This window comes from Gastrolobium bilobum, unplaced genomic scaffold (assembly GCF_033153095.1).
Source record: "Gastrolobium bilobum isolate Gb01-03AN ecotype WA unplaced genomic scaffold, APGP_CSIRO_Gbil_v1 utg53966, whole genome shotgun sequence".
NCBI classification, from domain to species: Eukaryota; Viridiplantae; Streptophyta; class Magnoliopsida; order Fabales; family Fabaceae; genus Gastrolobium; species Gastrolobium bilobum.
In genome coordinates this window covers 179,501-194,864 of record NW_026896101.1, presented here as the reverse complement: position 1 = coordinate 194,864, position 15,364 = coordinate 179,501, and the positions used below count along the sequence as shown (strand labels likewise).

Here is a 15,364-nt window from a genome sequence, read left to right as displayed (position 1 = left end):
TGAGGTAGAGGATGAATTTTCTGAAACTGAGGCTGAGGTTGAAGCACCAGTGCTGAGGAGATCCACGAGGGAAAGAAGACCATCTGAGAGGTATACACCTGAAAATTATATCATGTGTGCTAGTGATGATGTTTGTGCATTTAGTATTACAGGTGATGATCCGAGCACTGTAAAACATGCGAGGAGCTCGGAGGATGCCAAACAGTGGGAGGAAGCTATGAAAGAAGAGATGAAGTCTCTGATGAAAAACCAAACTTGGAGTTTGGTGAATCTACCTGCAGACCGAAAAGCAATTGGTTGCAAGTGGGTGTTCAAGAAGAAGGTTGGTGCCAATGGGGAGATTGAACGCTACAAGGCTCGATTGGTTGCAAAGGGATATTCACAGACAGAAGGGGTTGATCATGGTGAGGTATTTTCACCTGTTGCAAAGTTAAATTCCATAAGACTGGTTTTGTCTGTAGCAGCTGCATATGACCTAGAGGTGGAGCAGCTGGATGTGAAGACAGCTTTTCTTCATGGTGATTTGGAGGAGGTTATTTTCATGAAGCAACCAGAGGGGTTCATTGCAAGAGGCAAAGAGGAGCTAGTCTGCAAGCTGAATAAATCTCTGTATGGCCTGAAGCAGTCCCCAAGGATGTGGTACATGAAGTTCGACACTTATGTGCTGAAGCTTGGCTTTGACCGTTGTGATGCTGATCACTGTGTTTATGTGAAAAGGTTAGAAGGTGACTTTGTTATTCTAACTTTGTATGTTGACGACATGTTACTCGTTGGAAACAGTTTGAAAATGATCAGCACTATTAAAGGACTGCTAGCAAAGCAGTTTGAAATGAAAGATCTAGGCACTGCAAATGTGATCTTGGGTATGCAGATTAAGAGGGAGCGTGACAAACGAAGATTATGGTTAAGTCAGCAGAAGTACATAGAAGATGTTCTGAAGAAATTCAAGATGACTGACTGCAAGTCTGTGTTGACTCCCATGTCTACTGGTTCTAAGTTATCGGCTGACCAGTGTCCCAAGACTGAAGAAGAAAAAGAAGAGATGGCGTCAGTTCCTTATGCTAGTGCAGTAGGGAGTCTGATGTATGCCATGATTTGTACTCGACCTGATATTGCTCAAGCAGTGGGAGTATTGAGCAGGTATATGTCCAAGCCAGGAAATGAGCATTGGACGGCTGTGAAGCGTGTGTTCCGCTATCTTCGTGGTACGTCTGACCTTGGGTTATGCTATGAAGGCGTGAAGGGCTCAAGGGGACAGACATTGTTAGAGCTGAGATGCTTTGTGGATGCTGATTGGGGAGGTGACATTGATAGTAGAAGATCTACAAGTGGATATGTTGTTTCTTCATTTGGCGGAGCTATCAGTTGGATGAGTAAGAGGCAGAGCACTGTTGCTTTATCTTCTACAGAGGCTGAGTACATGGCCTTGACACATGCTGTTAAGGAAGCTATTTGGTTACAGAGGTTGTGTAAAGAGCTTGGTTTTGCACAAGGAGAGATGATCGTTGGGTGTGACAGTCAGAGCGCCATTTTCTTGGCTAAGAACCCAAGTTTCCATGCGAGGACCAAGCATATCGGCATACAGTACCACTTCATCAGAGAGAAGATTGAAGACAAGGTTGTATTGCTGGAGAAGGTTGACACAAAGGTCAACAATGCTGATTTTCTGACCAAGGCAGTGACTTCGGAGAAGTTTGAATGGTGTACAGATGCTTTGGAATTGAAGAAACATGTGAAGCATTCACCAAGTGGGAGAATGTTGGGTATGGCTCATACTTCACATGATGATGTTGGCCCTAATTGTCGGGGTCAGCAGAAAGGCAACTGGGGTCCCGCTAGGTAATGTTTAGGCCTCTGTTTCTATTGTAATTTTCTTAGCAGTTTGGGCTTGGGCCCATGAATAGCTGCTGTTAGGGTTTCTTGTAATCCTATTTATATTTGCCTTGTAAACCGAGAGACTTGTAACGAGTGGCGGTGAGGTGAATATAGTACAGACAAGCTGGACGTAGCCTATATTGGGTGAACCAGGGTAAATCATCGTGTCAATCTCTCTACTCTTATCTCTTTTTTTGTTTTCTCGATTCTGTGTGATTGTCGATTTCCAACACATCCAACGTTTATAGAAGCGATAATGACTTAAAAATATAATGGTTTTAGGTTTAAATTGTTAAATTGGAGCATTGGAGCAATTGTTAAGTTAGAAGAAATTAAAGCGATAAGTGAGGAGCACTCATTTAATGAAAATCTCCCTAAAGCTATCTTCCAACCAATTTTTAGGATCTAAGATGATGGATTTGGATCTCGTGTTATAATATAAGTTGTATATCTCTCTTTTATCTTTCCAATGAGACCAAGATCATATCAATTGGACGAGTATAGCTCAAGTTATGCCCAAAATACGAAACCATATTTTTGATGTCAAATTTGCTCGTGAATTTGCTCATTTGAGCGAGCAGCGTCGTAAAAAAGGACCCATGGACTTCCTGCGATTAAAAGACTTAACCTAGGGTTTTCTATTCATTCTTGGACGACTTGGGAGGCAGAACACGAGCCCGGGGGAGAGGAGAATGCAGAGGAACGGTCAAGGCTTCATCGTGGAGACCTGTTACTTCGTTCTTTTATGTTTCTCTTTAGTTTCTTTTCTATTTTTTTAGTTCTCCTAACTATGTCAGGTTAGGTTTCTTTGTGGTTAGGGTAGATAGAACCAATGAATTTTTAATGTTTTCTATTCCTTTTCTGTAATTAATGGTTGATTCTATGTTATGCAATTAATTTATTTTTCACTCCTAGTTTGTTTATGATCTGGCAATTATGAATGAACACATGAGTCTTGCATAACAATAGGGATATTGGTGTAGGATTCTGATTGATTGATTGCTGAATTTTGTATGATCTAGGGGTAGACTTATAAATCTATGACTTGTTAATTCTCATTCTTAATGCTTGTTTTAGGAGAAATCACTAAGGGATTAGAATTTTGAATAAAGTAAAGAGTTAAATTACCAAGGGATTGAGATTTAATCACTAAAAAGAGAATTGTCAATAACATGAATTAAGTATCAGTTGTAGGAAATAGTAGAATCATTAGGAGGAAATTGGAGAAATTGAATCCATAGCTATGCCTTTGCATAATTAATTTCAATCCATTCTTGATTGCGTTCTTGAATTCTTGTTTCCGTTTTTTTTATCTTATTAGTTGATTGTTAATTTAAAATTTTGTTTTATTAATTTTGAATTATATTCTCAAAACTTTTTAGGTCGATCTTACTTCGATCGTATAGATATGTTATTGCTCGATACATCAATAGGAAGCGATACTTTACTCTTTACTTTGTTATTTGTATACCGATATACTTGTCGTGATCTCGTAACAATATTCATTTAGCTAGAGTCCTGAAAAGTAAATAGAATATTGGAGGATTCATTCAAAATTGCTACGGTAGGGAATCTTGTAACCTTTGTAGGGGAATTGTTCAATAGTAGCAAGATTCAGAATATTAGTAAGGAATACTATTTTTCAGAATGAAAGGTTTCTAGTTGTGTTACGCTGAAGGGTAATCGAAACTAGCATCTATTTTAGATCCTATTTCAATGGAAGCAGCAATGCAAATTGCTAAATCACTTACTCCTTGTGATCAAATGGCCAAGATCGAGTTATTTGAAATTAAATCTAATAATGAGATCTTGTCAGTCAATTCTGCCACAAACATTTTTTTAAAGGATAGAATGGTTCTTATTAAATTTGTTTGTTCCTTATTTAGAGTAAAATTATATAGAACCAGTTTGCGTTTATCAAAATTATATAAATTATTTTACGTTGTTAAAAAATTATAAGAACCATTTTTCAGTCAATGTCTGATAGATACATAATTGTTGTACTAAATTTGGTTTTGAAACAATAAAAAATGCAAAAAAGAAGACGACATTATTACTGTGCTGATGAAAGCATTGTTACAATGCAAGACCTGGACAAAGACATTAACCAGTGCAACACGGGTTACCAAATGAGAAATAGAATTCTCATCAATTAGAATCCAATAGCACATGTGACCACTTAGACGAATGACAAAGTCAATTCATCCACGTGGAGGGAAGATGAGGCATACTTACTCAGTAGAATCCAAAAAGTTATTTATTAGAGATACCCATGTAAATTACACGTCCTATTCGGTTCAAGATTCTTATGAAAAAATGACAGAGAATGAAACGATACAAGTGAGAAAGACAGAGGTTGTGGAATGTCGACCATGAAGTGTCATAATGTCGACATAATGACATTAGGCTGAAAAATTAGCCCTATCTTTTAGACTTTTGCACCCTAACCCTATTCTAATTGTCTGGGAGCCTAGCCTCGAGAGGGAGGACCACGGTTCTATAACCTAGGTGCTTCCAAATTCTATTCACATAAAGTCTCATCACTTACAACTTTCTTTCTTAACAAAAACATATGAAGGATATGTTATTTTTAACACTTCTAATTTAGGCAGGGATCAGAGATTTACTGAGGCATTGATGACCCACCAAACCAGACCGATTACTCAGAAGGGCATTCAAACTCGTTCACGTGGAATGCGTAAAAGTTTCGTTCAAATAAAAAATATTAGACGACCAATTTTTTTTTAATCAAGATTTTCATAAAATGATGAGTTTACATACGTTTAAATTTTAAATAGATGGATAGTTTTTACAACTTTATTTCAGCTAATGAAAATTCTTATGTTTAGTTTAATTTTGTCAAAATTATAATCGATAGATTCCTTTAACCAATTGATCGAAGTTCATATTAGCTCAGAACTTATACTTCGATAGCTTATCTCTAACACATTAACAGGATATTAGTATATAAATTGTATAAAACTATAGGATTTAATTTTTATCCAATGCTGGTGTAAAAACTTTTTATATAATTATTTGTGAAGCTACATTAATAAAATTTTAAATTATTCACAAGAATGTTTGAAATTTTAATTAACTTTTATTATAGCTAAATAATTTCATGTCCACTCTAACCGTGACTTGAGTTCGATTTCCGGATTGATATTCTTCGGACCTTGCAAGTAGGGGATGAAACTGAAAAGAGCCAGACCGGTCTACAGAGGTCTACGGCTCAGCTTACATTAGGTCAAATCTGATCTAATATATTTCGTAAAATAGGCCGGACTCGGGTCTTGAAAAAAGTTTATTTAATAAATCGATCGTAGGCCCACTTTCACAAGGCCTGACCTATAAGTCTACAGACCGGTCAATATTGTACTATTTACAAATTGTTTGCCAACTTATGTAACGTTGGAATTGTATTTGTAGGGGAGAGAACATGAAGAGAAATTTTTGGCTATTACAAACATCATGATGTGTTTGTTGGATTCGTTTAGTTATTTTAATTTACATAGTATAGATTGGTTTGTTGGATCTGAAGAAATATATGTTATTTAATTTGGGCATTTTGCTTTTAAGAGTGACTTAAAAGCAGATTGTGATAAGCTGTTGTTGTGATTTATGGTTCTGTTTGGATATTGAAATTGTGATTTTTGTTTTAACAACATAATTTGAGTTTTTTTGTTAAGTTGATTCATGTTTTACTTGGAAGTTAAAAATTAATAGGCTAACGGGACATGACAGGCCATTTATTTTTTATAAATGAGACAGACCAGACTAATAGTTAGACTCGTGCTATACTATCGAGCAAGGTCAAATTAGAATATTTTGTCATAGGCTTGAACTTTTTAAGGCAAAGCTCGACCCATCTCAACCCAGTTTCACCCCTATTTGCAAAGAACATGGTTTCCCTTGATCTGAATTTTTTACTTACTAAAAAAATGTTTTTAGTTACATGCCAACGGATCATTATATAAAAGTGTAGAAAAAAAAATCAAATTAATTGTAGATTAAAAATAAAGAAAAGATAATAAAACTTGTGACTTACTGTTGGATATTTAATTATATTTTGGATATAGACTGCATCTTCAACCCTCTTCTTGTGTTTGGTAATTAAACTCGTGAATTAATAACTCTTTGCCTTAAAATGTCAAAAAAAATTCCAGCGGAAAAAGTAATTTTGAAGAGACACATTGCTAAGAGATGTTTTATGCAATACAAATAATTTAAACTTGTAAGGATATTATTAAGAGGAACATTTTTTTTTTTTTTGAAGAGAGGAACAATTTCAGTATCCCAAACAAGATTACTGTTTCACGTGAAAGCATAAAATTACCTAAACAAATACCCCCCAAAAAAGTTCTAAGAGTGCGTTTGGATTGCTTTTAAAAAAAGTTATTTTTATGTCCTACTTATTTTAAAAGTACTTTTTATTAAAGTTACAACTATTTAGATTTTTAAAAAAATATTTATTTTTTGAATTGCTTTTTTGATAAGTTAAAATTTTTAGTTTTTGAAATAAGTAAGTTTTTAACTTTTTTTTACGTCTTCTGCTTTTTTTAGAAGCAGTATCCAAACGCACTTTAAAATAAAAGTGTTTTTTTTTTTAAAAAAAAGTAATTTCTGACTGAAAAAAAAATCATCCAAACAGGCATTAAGACTTTTACTTTTTGAGCTACGTTAAGGATTTCAAATGGTGGTTAGGTAGAAGGTACAAATGGGATATGCATTAGTGGTTCTGTATGCAGAGGAAGGTACATTTAGGGTTTAAAATGGTCGTAGGGTATGTTTAAGGATTGATAAGTGTTTTCAATTTGAGGTATATTTTGGGTTGAAGAATCTGTTGCAAGCTACAAACTCAACCTCCTGGCATGCTCGATGACCTTTTAAGCCACGTAATAGGGATTTGTTAGTTCTAACAAATTGCTAATTGACACAACTTTGTCGTCTAACTTTCAATAAGTTAAGAAATCAAAATGAAAGAAAAAAAAGTTATAAGATCAAATAAGACATCGGTGTCAAATTTTAAATTTGACACCGATATCATTTTAAATTTGACACCTCATCTAAGAGCCGCTAAAACAATGGCACATGCTTACAAATCAGAATCATTAATCTTTTTTAATCTAACGACTCTCAGATGAAGTGTTAAAAGATCCTACCCCATATATATATATATATATATATATATATATATATATATATAATTAAATAATTGTTATCATTTGGAAGAAAAAAAAACTAAATATAAACATTAAATTGACTTGTGAGCTAATGAATCAAACATGTAAGAACTTAAGCTTATTTATCAAATGAGACAAAAGTTTTAATTAATTTTTTTTCCAAATATTCCAATCGGTTCATTGCTTCGCAACTAATCTGATTCGGGAGAGGTCCAGAATTAAAGCTTTAAACCCCTCCCAAAGGTGGAAAATTTTAATTAATTTAATTGTTAATGAACCACGCTATGAGTTGACTCGGCTTATTGTGAGTCATAGCTAAGACAGCATGTAAAAACAAAAAGGTTACTGTCCCGATACACTGCATAGAAGTAAATATAAAATGTTATGACCACAATACTATATAAAAAATCTAGAGAAATAATATGATCTCATTGCCAAAATCATATTTACAGACATGTAGATGTCGAGGCAACTGATTGGAGCACACGGCCTCGTCCATTTTCCTATCATAAAACATTTGAAGCATTACAAAAACTAAACAAGATACAGATCCAGGTTAGTGCCCCAAATATGTCAAAAAATTTAGACAGTCCCTTCCACTTCACTTGGCATTTTAAGCAAATAAATTAAGATTTTTTCTTTTTTTAATAGACTGCAAGTTTGAACCTATGACCTTTAAATTACCAAAACCCAAAACTCCTGGTCACTAACCCAATACTATGGCTTGCAAATAGCTAAAGATTGATCATACAGTGTTACCTCTACTCAACTCACCCCTCGGTATATAGCACCAGGTCGAAGATCATCCATATTATCAACATTTCTATAGCCATCAAATTCCCTTAGACAAGTCCAACCCCGGCGGGTTAGAAAATCACGATAATCATCTTCAGTGTAAAAGATCTCTTCAGTATGCACAGGGATATGGTCAGGCTCATCATAGAGGCATACTTTAATGGTCATTCCTGCAATGATAGTTATATGTTACTGCGAGGATACGTTTCTATTATGAAAGGAAGGGAAGATCTAATTTTAATCATAATAATATTTTGGTTAAAATACAGTTTACCCCAAAATTTAAAGGGTTCCACAAACTCAATGCACAAAATTAAAAACTCTACACTGAAACTCCCAGAACTTTTATAGTAAATAGTAAAATGAAATCATTAACTACTCAGTTGAGTAAGACAGAATAAGCCTATGAATCTCGTGTCCACCTCATCTGCTCTGTTTCATCTCGTAAAAGCAGAGTTCATCAAGCATGGAGCAGAACCTCAAGACGCAGTAGCCATCGGACCAGGCTCAATTGTGTATCATTACTTGATATTGTGTAATGCAAGGAATTTTAGGTTGTAGAAGCTTTCATGTGACTGCAGATGGGTATTTTTACAAACAGAGATTTAAGGACATCATGAAACTCTTTATAATTCAGTTCAATGAAAATTTAGTGCATTAATCTTCCTCCCCCTGTGATCATAGCATTTCTCTCCACTCTATTTTTGTCGAAGCCATCATAAATTGGTTGTTGCCACATGAATCATGATAGCTCAAGTCCATTCCCTATCCTTTCTCAACTTCGGCTGTTCATGAGCTAACCCAGTGAAGCACATTGCAAGTGGCAAAGATGAAAATGGAAAGAGAAAGAGGTAGGATTTCTTTACTTTCCATAAAGATGATAAATTGAGAAGAAGGGAATAATAAGAGTGGGATTGGGATCTCTGCTTTAGCCACAGTATTCCTTTCTCCTTTCCAAGATTATGAGCACGGATCATGTCTGCTACTGACACTTTTGACTGAGGTTTAAAAGTTCCAGTTTGACTAAGAGGATTTAATGTAAAGTTTTAAAGTTTACATATCAAGCTCAAAAACACCATAAATTCAAGAGCGTAAAATGTAGTCTACCCTAAAATTTTATGGCCATTCAATCTATCAGTGATTATTCCAATCCCAATATTGTTTAATACTTTAAAAAAGTTTTACAGGATGAACATCTTAGATTTGAGTATGAACCGAACTATTAACAACCAACCCCAAACCATAGGGATGACCAGAAGGAGTTTTCTTTTCTTTTCTTTTTTTCTTACTAACCATTTCTGTTGATAAGGCTTACTCGTTAGCCATTAGAATTATACAGTGACAGGTGAGGCTCCACGGGTTGTTGCAAAGTTAAAAGTCTCAATTCTCAAACAACGGAAATAAAAAAAAAAACTTTACACACTTCCAATGCACTTATCTGAGCTCATTTTTCCACTGAAAATAACATCAACAGCGATAGGTTTCCAACTTTCCATCAATAGCTCTCCCTCACATCGCTACCTTTGCGTGTGCACAAGTAAAATGAAAATGCACTACCTAGCACAAATGCTTATGAATCTTTGAGTCAATGAATGTCTGACAAGCATTTAAAACCAGCTTTTGCCAACAAATTTAAGTTTGCACAAATTCAAGCAGTCGCAAGAAGAATAAACCGAGTTTAAATTACCTTCATCAAGGTGAAGAGTGTAATTTCCTAAAGGCATGTCACGGTCAAAACTTCTGATTATCTGGTCTTCATCCTCCAACCAAAATGTACGTTTCGTCCTCAACCTAAAAGCAGCCCTAATTGCCTCCTTGATGGCTTCTGAAGCACCATCAATACCTATCTTTCTCGTATAATCGCCCCATTTGACTGATATAACCCTTCCGCAACAAGACTGACCTTCCTCACCTGCCAAAATAGAAAGACGGGAAATCACAAAATTAGAAAATAATTAAGCTAAAGAAAAAGGGGGAAGAAACTATTTCTTTTTTTGCATACTCTTTTGGGGGGTGAAACAGCTAAATTTATAATACTTTTCAGAAGAAGAAAAAACCTCCAGTGACTCAAGCTACAAAACTTGTGTATAAAACATTATCACTTATAAAAAACAAAAACAACATGATTAGTCAAAAAGGTGTTAGTCATTGAGAAATCCTGTCATATACACAAATTGAGCACACTTGATCCGACACAATACTAAAATTCTCTTTTTCTCTGTCATTTTCCCTTACCTCCAAGGTAATCGAACAAACATCAAAATAAGAAACTTCACATAACTCATCTTACCATTTACAGTAGTTTCTCTCCAATTCCATGAAGGAACCCCACTAGCTGCGACAGCATCAGCTGTGGTAATGTCAAGAGGATGTCTGTCATGATCCAAACTTCTCTCGAGGTTGAGAGTTGGTCTTCCAGTAGCTGAATGACAGGAATTCGAGTATCATGACAATTACTAGTATGGGAACAATGAATGGGGAAAAATTCATAAGACATAACAAATATAAATCTAACTCAATCCCTTCCAATAAACACTCTCCATCTCCTGAATTGGTAATTGCTAAATAAATACATCTTCAATTATCTAATTACACAAAAATCCAATGAGTTGGTAGTTAAAATAAATCAACATACCTTGAACAGGCCCAAAAGAGAGGCTGGTATCCTCAATAGCTTTATCTGGGAAGTGCAAAAAAGAATCAAGTTTGGTGTTGTAGTGAAGGGACTTGGTCCTCTCGCTGAGTATGTCGTCAATGTCGTTGTAATAACAAGACATCTTGGCGGAACCATTTCCGAGAATGTCGGTGTCGGAGTCATGGTGTTTGGCTTTCTTAAACTCCTTGAGGAGGTTCCTCCACTTGTCGGTGCACATGGTCGGGGATCGATCGAAACCCTTGTCGCGCATCTTGCATGAAATGTGTTCCCAAAGGTGCTTGTTGGACTTGGAAGCGTTGAAAAGCGCGTCCATCTCACGACGGAGGCCAATGAGAGTGTGCGTCTCTTCCTGCACCCATGTCTCCGCTCTTTTCTTCGTCGCCCTTATCTCTTCCTCACCGCCGCTACTCTCACACACTCCCATCATCGTCATCATCATCTTTACAAAATCTATTACACTATGCCCCGCGCTTTTTCTCACATCTTCATTATTTGATTTCAATTCACAATTTCAATGTCAAATTTTTTCCACTCGAACCACAAACGGAGCGTCACGCATAAGCTTCTTTATTATTATTTATTTTTTTATTTATTTATTTTTCTTTAACTTTTGTGGATAATTCAGCGGCCCAGCCCAAATTGAGAAAAAAGGCTTTAACGTTGGCCCAAATAAAGAATGAGAAAGACGTATTCGATTTGGGCCTATTGCTGTTTCTACTTTATAGTTTCTTTTCTTGTTTTCTTTCTCTTCATTTTATCGCTATGGCTAATATGACTTTTGGGTTTTTGTTGTAGCGTTTCTCAGCTGAAATGAACTCAACACAGTCTTAGGATTTCTGAACCTCGATTTGCCGCAGGTTTTTTTTTTTTTTCTTTTAATGTTTGGTTAGGTTAGCATCCACGGATATTGTGTTGGATTTTTTGTATTTATTTTATTTTATTTTTTGCAAAAGAGAAATAGATTATTATTATTGTTGTTGCTGCTCGTTCCGTTTCTGATTTTTCTGTGGTTAGGGAGGTTGGGTTCTCTCCATTATCTTGTTTCTGCTTTTTTATATTTATTTATTTTTAAAAAATGATGGGTGGAATGGAATGGAATAAAATTGTTGTATTATTATAGAGAGGAGTTTTCATTTCTTATGAAGTGTTAGGGAAATTAGTAAATAATAGATTTCATTCCTCTATATTTTAAATAGTCCGAACAATTGTAATTGATGTTATTCATTTTATTTTCCTTGGTTCCATTCCTTTTCATAAATTCAAACATATAAGTGAATTTGGAGAATATAATATACCTGCATTGTTAAATTATATATAAAAAAGAGTACTTTTTTTATTAGTTTAAATAGCGCGAGATACCTAGCAAACATGTTCTTGTAGAGTACTTCATTTTTATGATTGTGCTCAAGGTTAACAAAACAGTGCATTTAGATGACCAGAAGCAAATGCATTTTTTGTGTGGCAAGCTTTGGCATTTTTCTTTTGTTGTATGAGTATGAGTATGAGTATGACAACAGCAGATTGTGCTTCCTTGTACCAAATGTTCCCACAATTTATACACTTCTGTATTGTTGTTCCTCCAAGTTCTTCTATTAATTGCATATTCTAAAGAAATATCTTTTAACATACTTTACTAACTCATTGGCTATTACCACCTGATTTCTTGTAGATACTTCCTCTTGAGGAATTGGGAATGAATGGAGATGACAATCTCAGCAACAAGCAATTCCTGCATGATTAGATTCAGTGGCATTCTCCAGAAAGGATTAGTATCACCATCTCCCAGGAGAAAGTATGGAAAAGGATTTTTAAGAAATCTTTCCATATGTGCCTCACCATCAATATCTTCTACAATTGACCCTATCATTGTTCAGTCCCCCTCATTTACAGTACTTGCCTCCCAAGTTTCAGTCTCTGATGTGCCACAACGTTCAGATGAGTGGTTTGCCCTTAGAAGGGACAAGCTGACTACAAGCACATTCAGTACTGCATTGGGGTTTTGGAAAGGGAGCCGTCGCGTTGAGTTGTGGCACGAGAAAGTGTTTGCGTTAGAGGCACAAATCACGGAAGCTTCTCAAAGAAATGCAATGTCATGGGGAATGCTCAATGAAGCAGCAGCTATAGATCAGTATAAAAAAATCACAGGTAGTGAGGTGAGCTTTATGGGGTTTGCGGTTCATTCGAACGAGCGTTATGGTTGGCTTGGTGCTTCCCCTGACGGTCTTCTTGGGTGCTTCCCAGAAGGTGGGATATTGGAAGTCAAGTGTCCTTATAACAAGGGCAAGCCTGAGACAGGTTTGCCATGGTCAACCATGCCTTTCTATTACATGCCTCAGGTGCAGGGCCAAATGGAGATATTGGACTGTGAATGGGTTGATTTGTATTGCTGGACACCAAATGGTAGCACTATATTTCGTGTGGTCAGGGAACGTGCTTATTGGGACTTGTTACATGGGATTTTGAGAGAGTTTTGGTGGGAAAATGTGATTCCGGCTAGGGAAGCTCTGGTATTGGGATGTGAAGAACAGGTGAACTCGTTTAAGCCTTCATTTAGACACGAGAAGACAGGTTTAGCAATTGCTAAAAGCATTAAGTTAGCTAGTCAAACAAAGCTATTATGCAGAGAAACTGCAGGTCATGTTGAATTTTTTAGCTGATTGGAGTTCACAAGTTGTAGGTTAAGCAACTGATTCAACATTGTAATATTGATTCTGTATAACATTTTCATGTCCAATTATGTGTTATTTGCTTGAAAAAAATGTTAAAAATTAAGCTCTCTTCTCTCTTTCATTCTTTACTTTTTCCTTTCTTTTATTTTTGAGTAAATAAATGACAACAATAAAATAAAAAATAATAAAAATGAAATAGGACCGAATCAAAATGGAGTGTTTGCAGTATCATTTGTATAACACCACTTTAAGAAGCATACGAGGAAAGATGAAACCCATCATTTGTTGAACCTATATCTTGCAAGGTGACTTAGTCAAGTAGGTGTTATTAGCCACACAAGATGAACCAATGAAAAGAGTAATTTACCTTTCTTGTCTGCTAGAAACAAAGCTATTTAAAGCAGCATTAGGTTTAATTTGAAATGGTTTAGCCAAATGAGACCATCAAATTTAACTAATCTTTTACCCCAAATACTTGTTGATTCGGTTAAAAGAAAATAATCCACATCCTACCTACGAAGGTTAAAATAAGTAACTGATCAGTTATGATATAATTCTAGAGTCCTTCATTCAAAACTTCTCTTAAAGAAAATATGGATTCTGAAGGGCAATCCTGGGCTGATCAATGGGATAGCAACCCAGAGACCCAGGGACAGCATCAGACAAAGACAAGAAAGGGAAGAATGGGTCATCCAAGAGCAAGTTAGGGAAGGCTGTTCTAAGCTTCAAATGGATAAAAGACCTCCGCAAGAAAACTCAGAAATGATGGGCATCATCATTGTATTTGTTGAAATAACCCATACACCTAATGCCTTATGATTTTGGGTTTGACTGTGGTGTTCTAAGCTCACTTAATGTCGTTGTTCACTTAGCCAATGGTTGGCGGTCTCTCTCCGCTATAAACTTCCCTGCACGGCCCAACAGTATTGACCATATAAGAAGCTTCTGGGTCTTGGAGATTAAGAACACAATATCATTATCATTTTCCTTTATGAAACTTGCCCGTTAAATATAATAAATCCCACCCTCATTTTCTTTAGTTTGCTGCCAAAATTTACTACAATCCTGTGCGTTTCTTAATTTATATGTTTTTTCTCCATGCAAGTATTAAACAAAGATTCATTCTTAAATCGCAAAATGTTACACTATGTTTTGTTTTTAAGTAGGCCAGTGGATAAATAAATAAATAAATAATGGCTTCTTGTATCTCTTTCTTTTGGTCATTGTTTCTTTTGACCATTCCTTAGTATCACGCTATGGATGGCTCTTTGCCTTACACCAGCGAGAATATTATGCTCCAGAAAAGTTTACAACCAAGCCAAGGCAATGAAAACGTAATTTAAGGTTTTTGAATGACTTTGACTACACCTTTTCATTTATGTTATACCTTAGTTTCTCCTTTTTCCCGAGCAACAGAAAGCAACTAGCTTAACAGCCTATTTTCCTCCTATACAAGTCTTCATATGCTTGAAGCAAAATAACATCTTCCGATATTTAACCGAGCAGCGAAGAATAACTTTCTTAGGAGGCCAGTTTAAGCTGAATGGCCAACAAGACATCCATGTTTTGGGGTAACAAACTGCCGTAGCTCAAGCTTGCAGGCAGTAGCTAAAATAAATCAATATTATTAAAATCGGCCTGATCAAGGAACTGGATCATTGGTTCAGTTAGTGAATCATTGGTTGAATCGCATGACCCCAATTATTATATGTAATTCTATAATTTATATTAAAAATTAATAAACATACTCAAATATTTAAAAAAGGAGTGATAAAAATTCAAATATTTTAATGTAAAAAATAACAAATCATACATTATTATCCAATAAAGGATCAAACAAAAATATAATGATCGTGATACGGGGTTTCAAGTTCAGTAAACGACATCTCTAGTTATAAATCAAATCAAAATTTTCTGCATAGAGCATAATTGAGATAATATTAGTGTTACATGTACATAACATATGTAAGTCAATAAGTAAAAAAATACTTAAATATCTCCATTATAATTTTTGTTTGAAAAATCTTTTTTTGGAATTTTTTTTGGATCGAGCCGAGTCACCTGATAACCGACTGGATCACCGGTTTTCACCAAAATTGACTGGGTCGTACCGGGTCACACCAGTTCTGATGCATGATTGGTCCGTTGCTTTACTCGGACCGATCATATGACTGATTTACTGATTC

At 35.5% G+C, this 15,364-nt stretch overlaps 2 protein-coding genes across 2 annotated transcripts; one reads left to right on the top strand and one right to left on the bottom strand.

The window, feature by feature from the left end:
* Nucleotides 1–7,404: 7,404 nt before the first annotated feature.
* Nucleotides 7,405–11,036, bottom strand: LOC133297785 (trihelix transcription factor GT-1-like). Its single transcript, XM_061496984.1, has 5 exons — nucleotides 10,489–11,036; nucleotides 10,144–10,275; nucleotides 9,541–9,765; nucleotides 7,833–8,023; nucleotides 7,405–7,561 (listed from the first exon to the last, which is right to left on the bottom strand). Exons 1-5 carry the CDS (start codon nucleotides 10,946–10,948, stop codon nucleotides 7,505–7,507), a joined length of 1,065 nt encoding a protein of 354 aa, XP_061352968.1. The 5' UTR covers nucleotides 10,949–11,036; the 3' UTR covers nucleotides 7,405–7,504.
* A 224-nt stretch (nucleotides 11,037–11,260) lies between these two features.
* Nucleotides 11,261–13,276, top strand: LOC133297783 (uncharacterized). The gene is made up of 2 exons (XM_061496978.1): nucleotides 11,261–11,366; nucleotides 12,179–13,276. The coding sequence occupies exon 2, from the start codon at nucleotides 12,207–12,209 to the stop codon at nucleotides 13,164–13,166; it is 960 nt and encodes a 319-aa protein (XP_061352962.1). The 5' UTR covers nucleotides 11,261–11,366; nucleotides 12,179–12,206; the 3' UTR covers nucleotides 13,167–13,276.
* The last annotated feature ends 2,088 nt before the right edge of the window (nucleotides 13,277–15,364 follow it).

What these genes read in the sequence shown, in the direction of transcription:
- LOC133297783 (XM_061496978.1), top strand. Translation starts at nt 12,207, where the DNA reads ATGGAGATGACAATCTCAGCAACAAGCAATTCCTGCATGATTAGATTC.
- LOC133297785 (XM_061496984.1), bottom strand. Translation starts at nt 10,948, where the DNA reads ATGATGATGACGATGATGGGAGTGTGTGAGAGTAGCGGCGGTGAGGAA. An exon ending in GAGAGAAACTACTGTAAATG is followed by an intron (nt 9,766 to 10,143) that starts GTAAGATGAGTT and finishes CTATTTTGGCAG; the next exon opens with GTGAGGAAGGTCAGTCTTGT. An exon ending in CACTCTTCACCTTGATGAAG is followed by an intron (nt 8,024 to 9,540) that starts GTAATTTAAACT and finishes CTATCATTGCAG; the next exon opens with GAATGACCATTAAAGTATGC.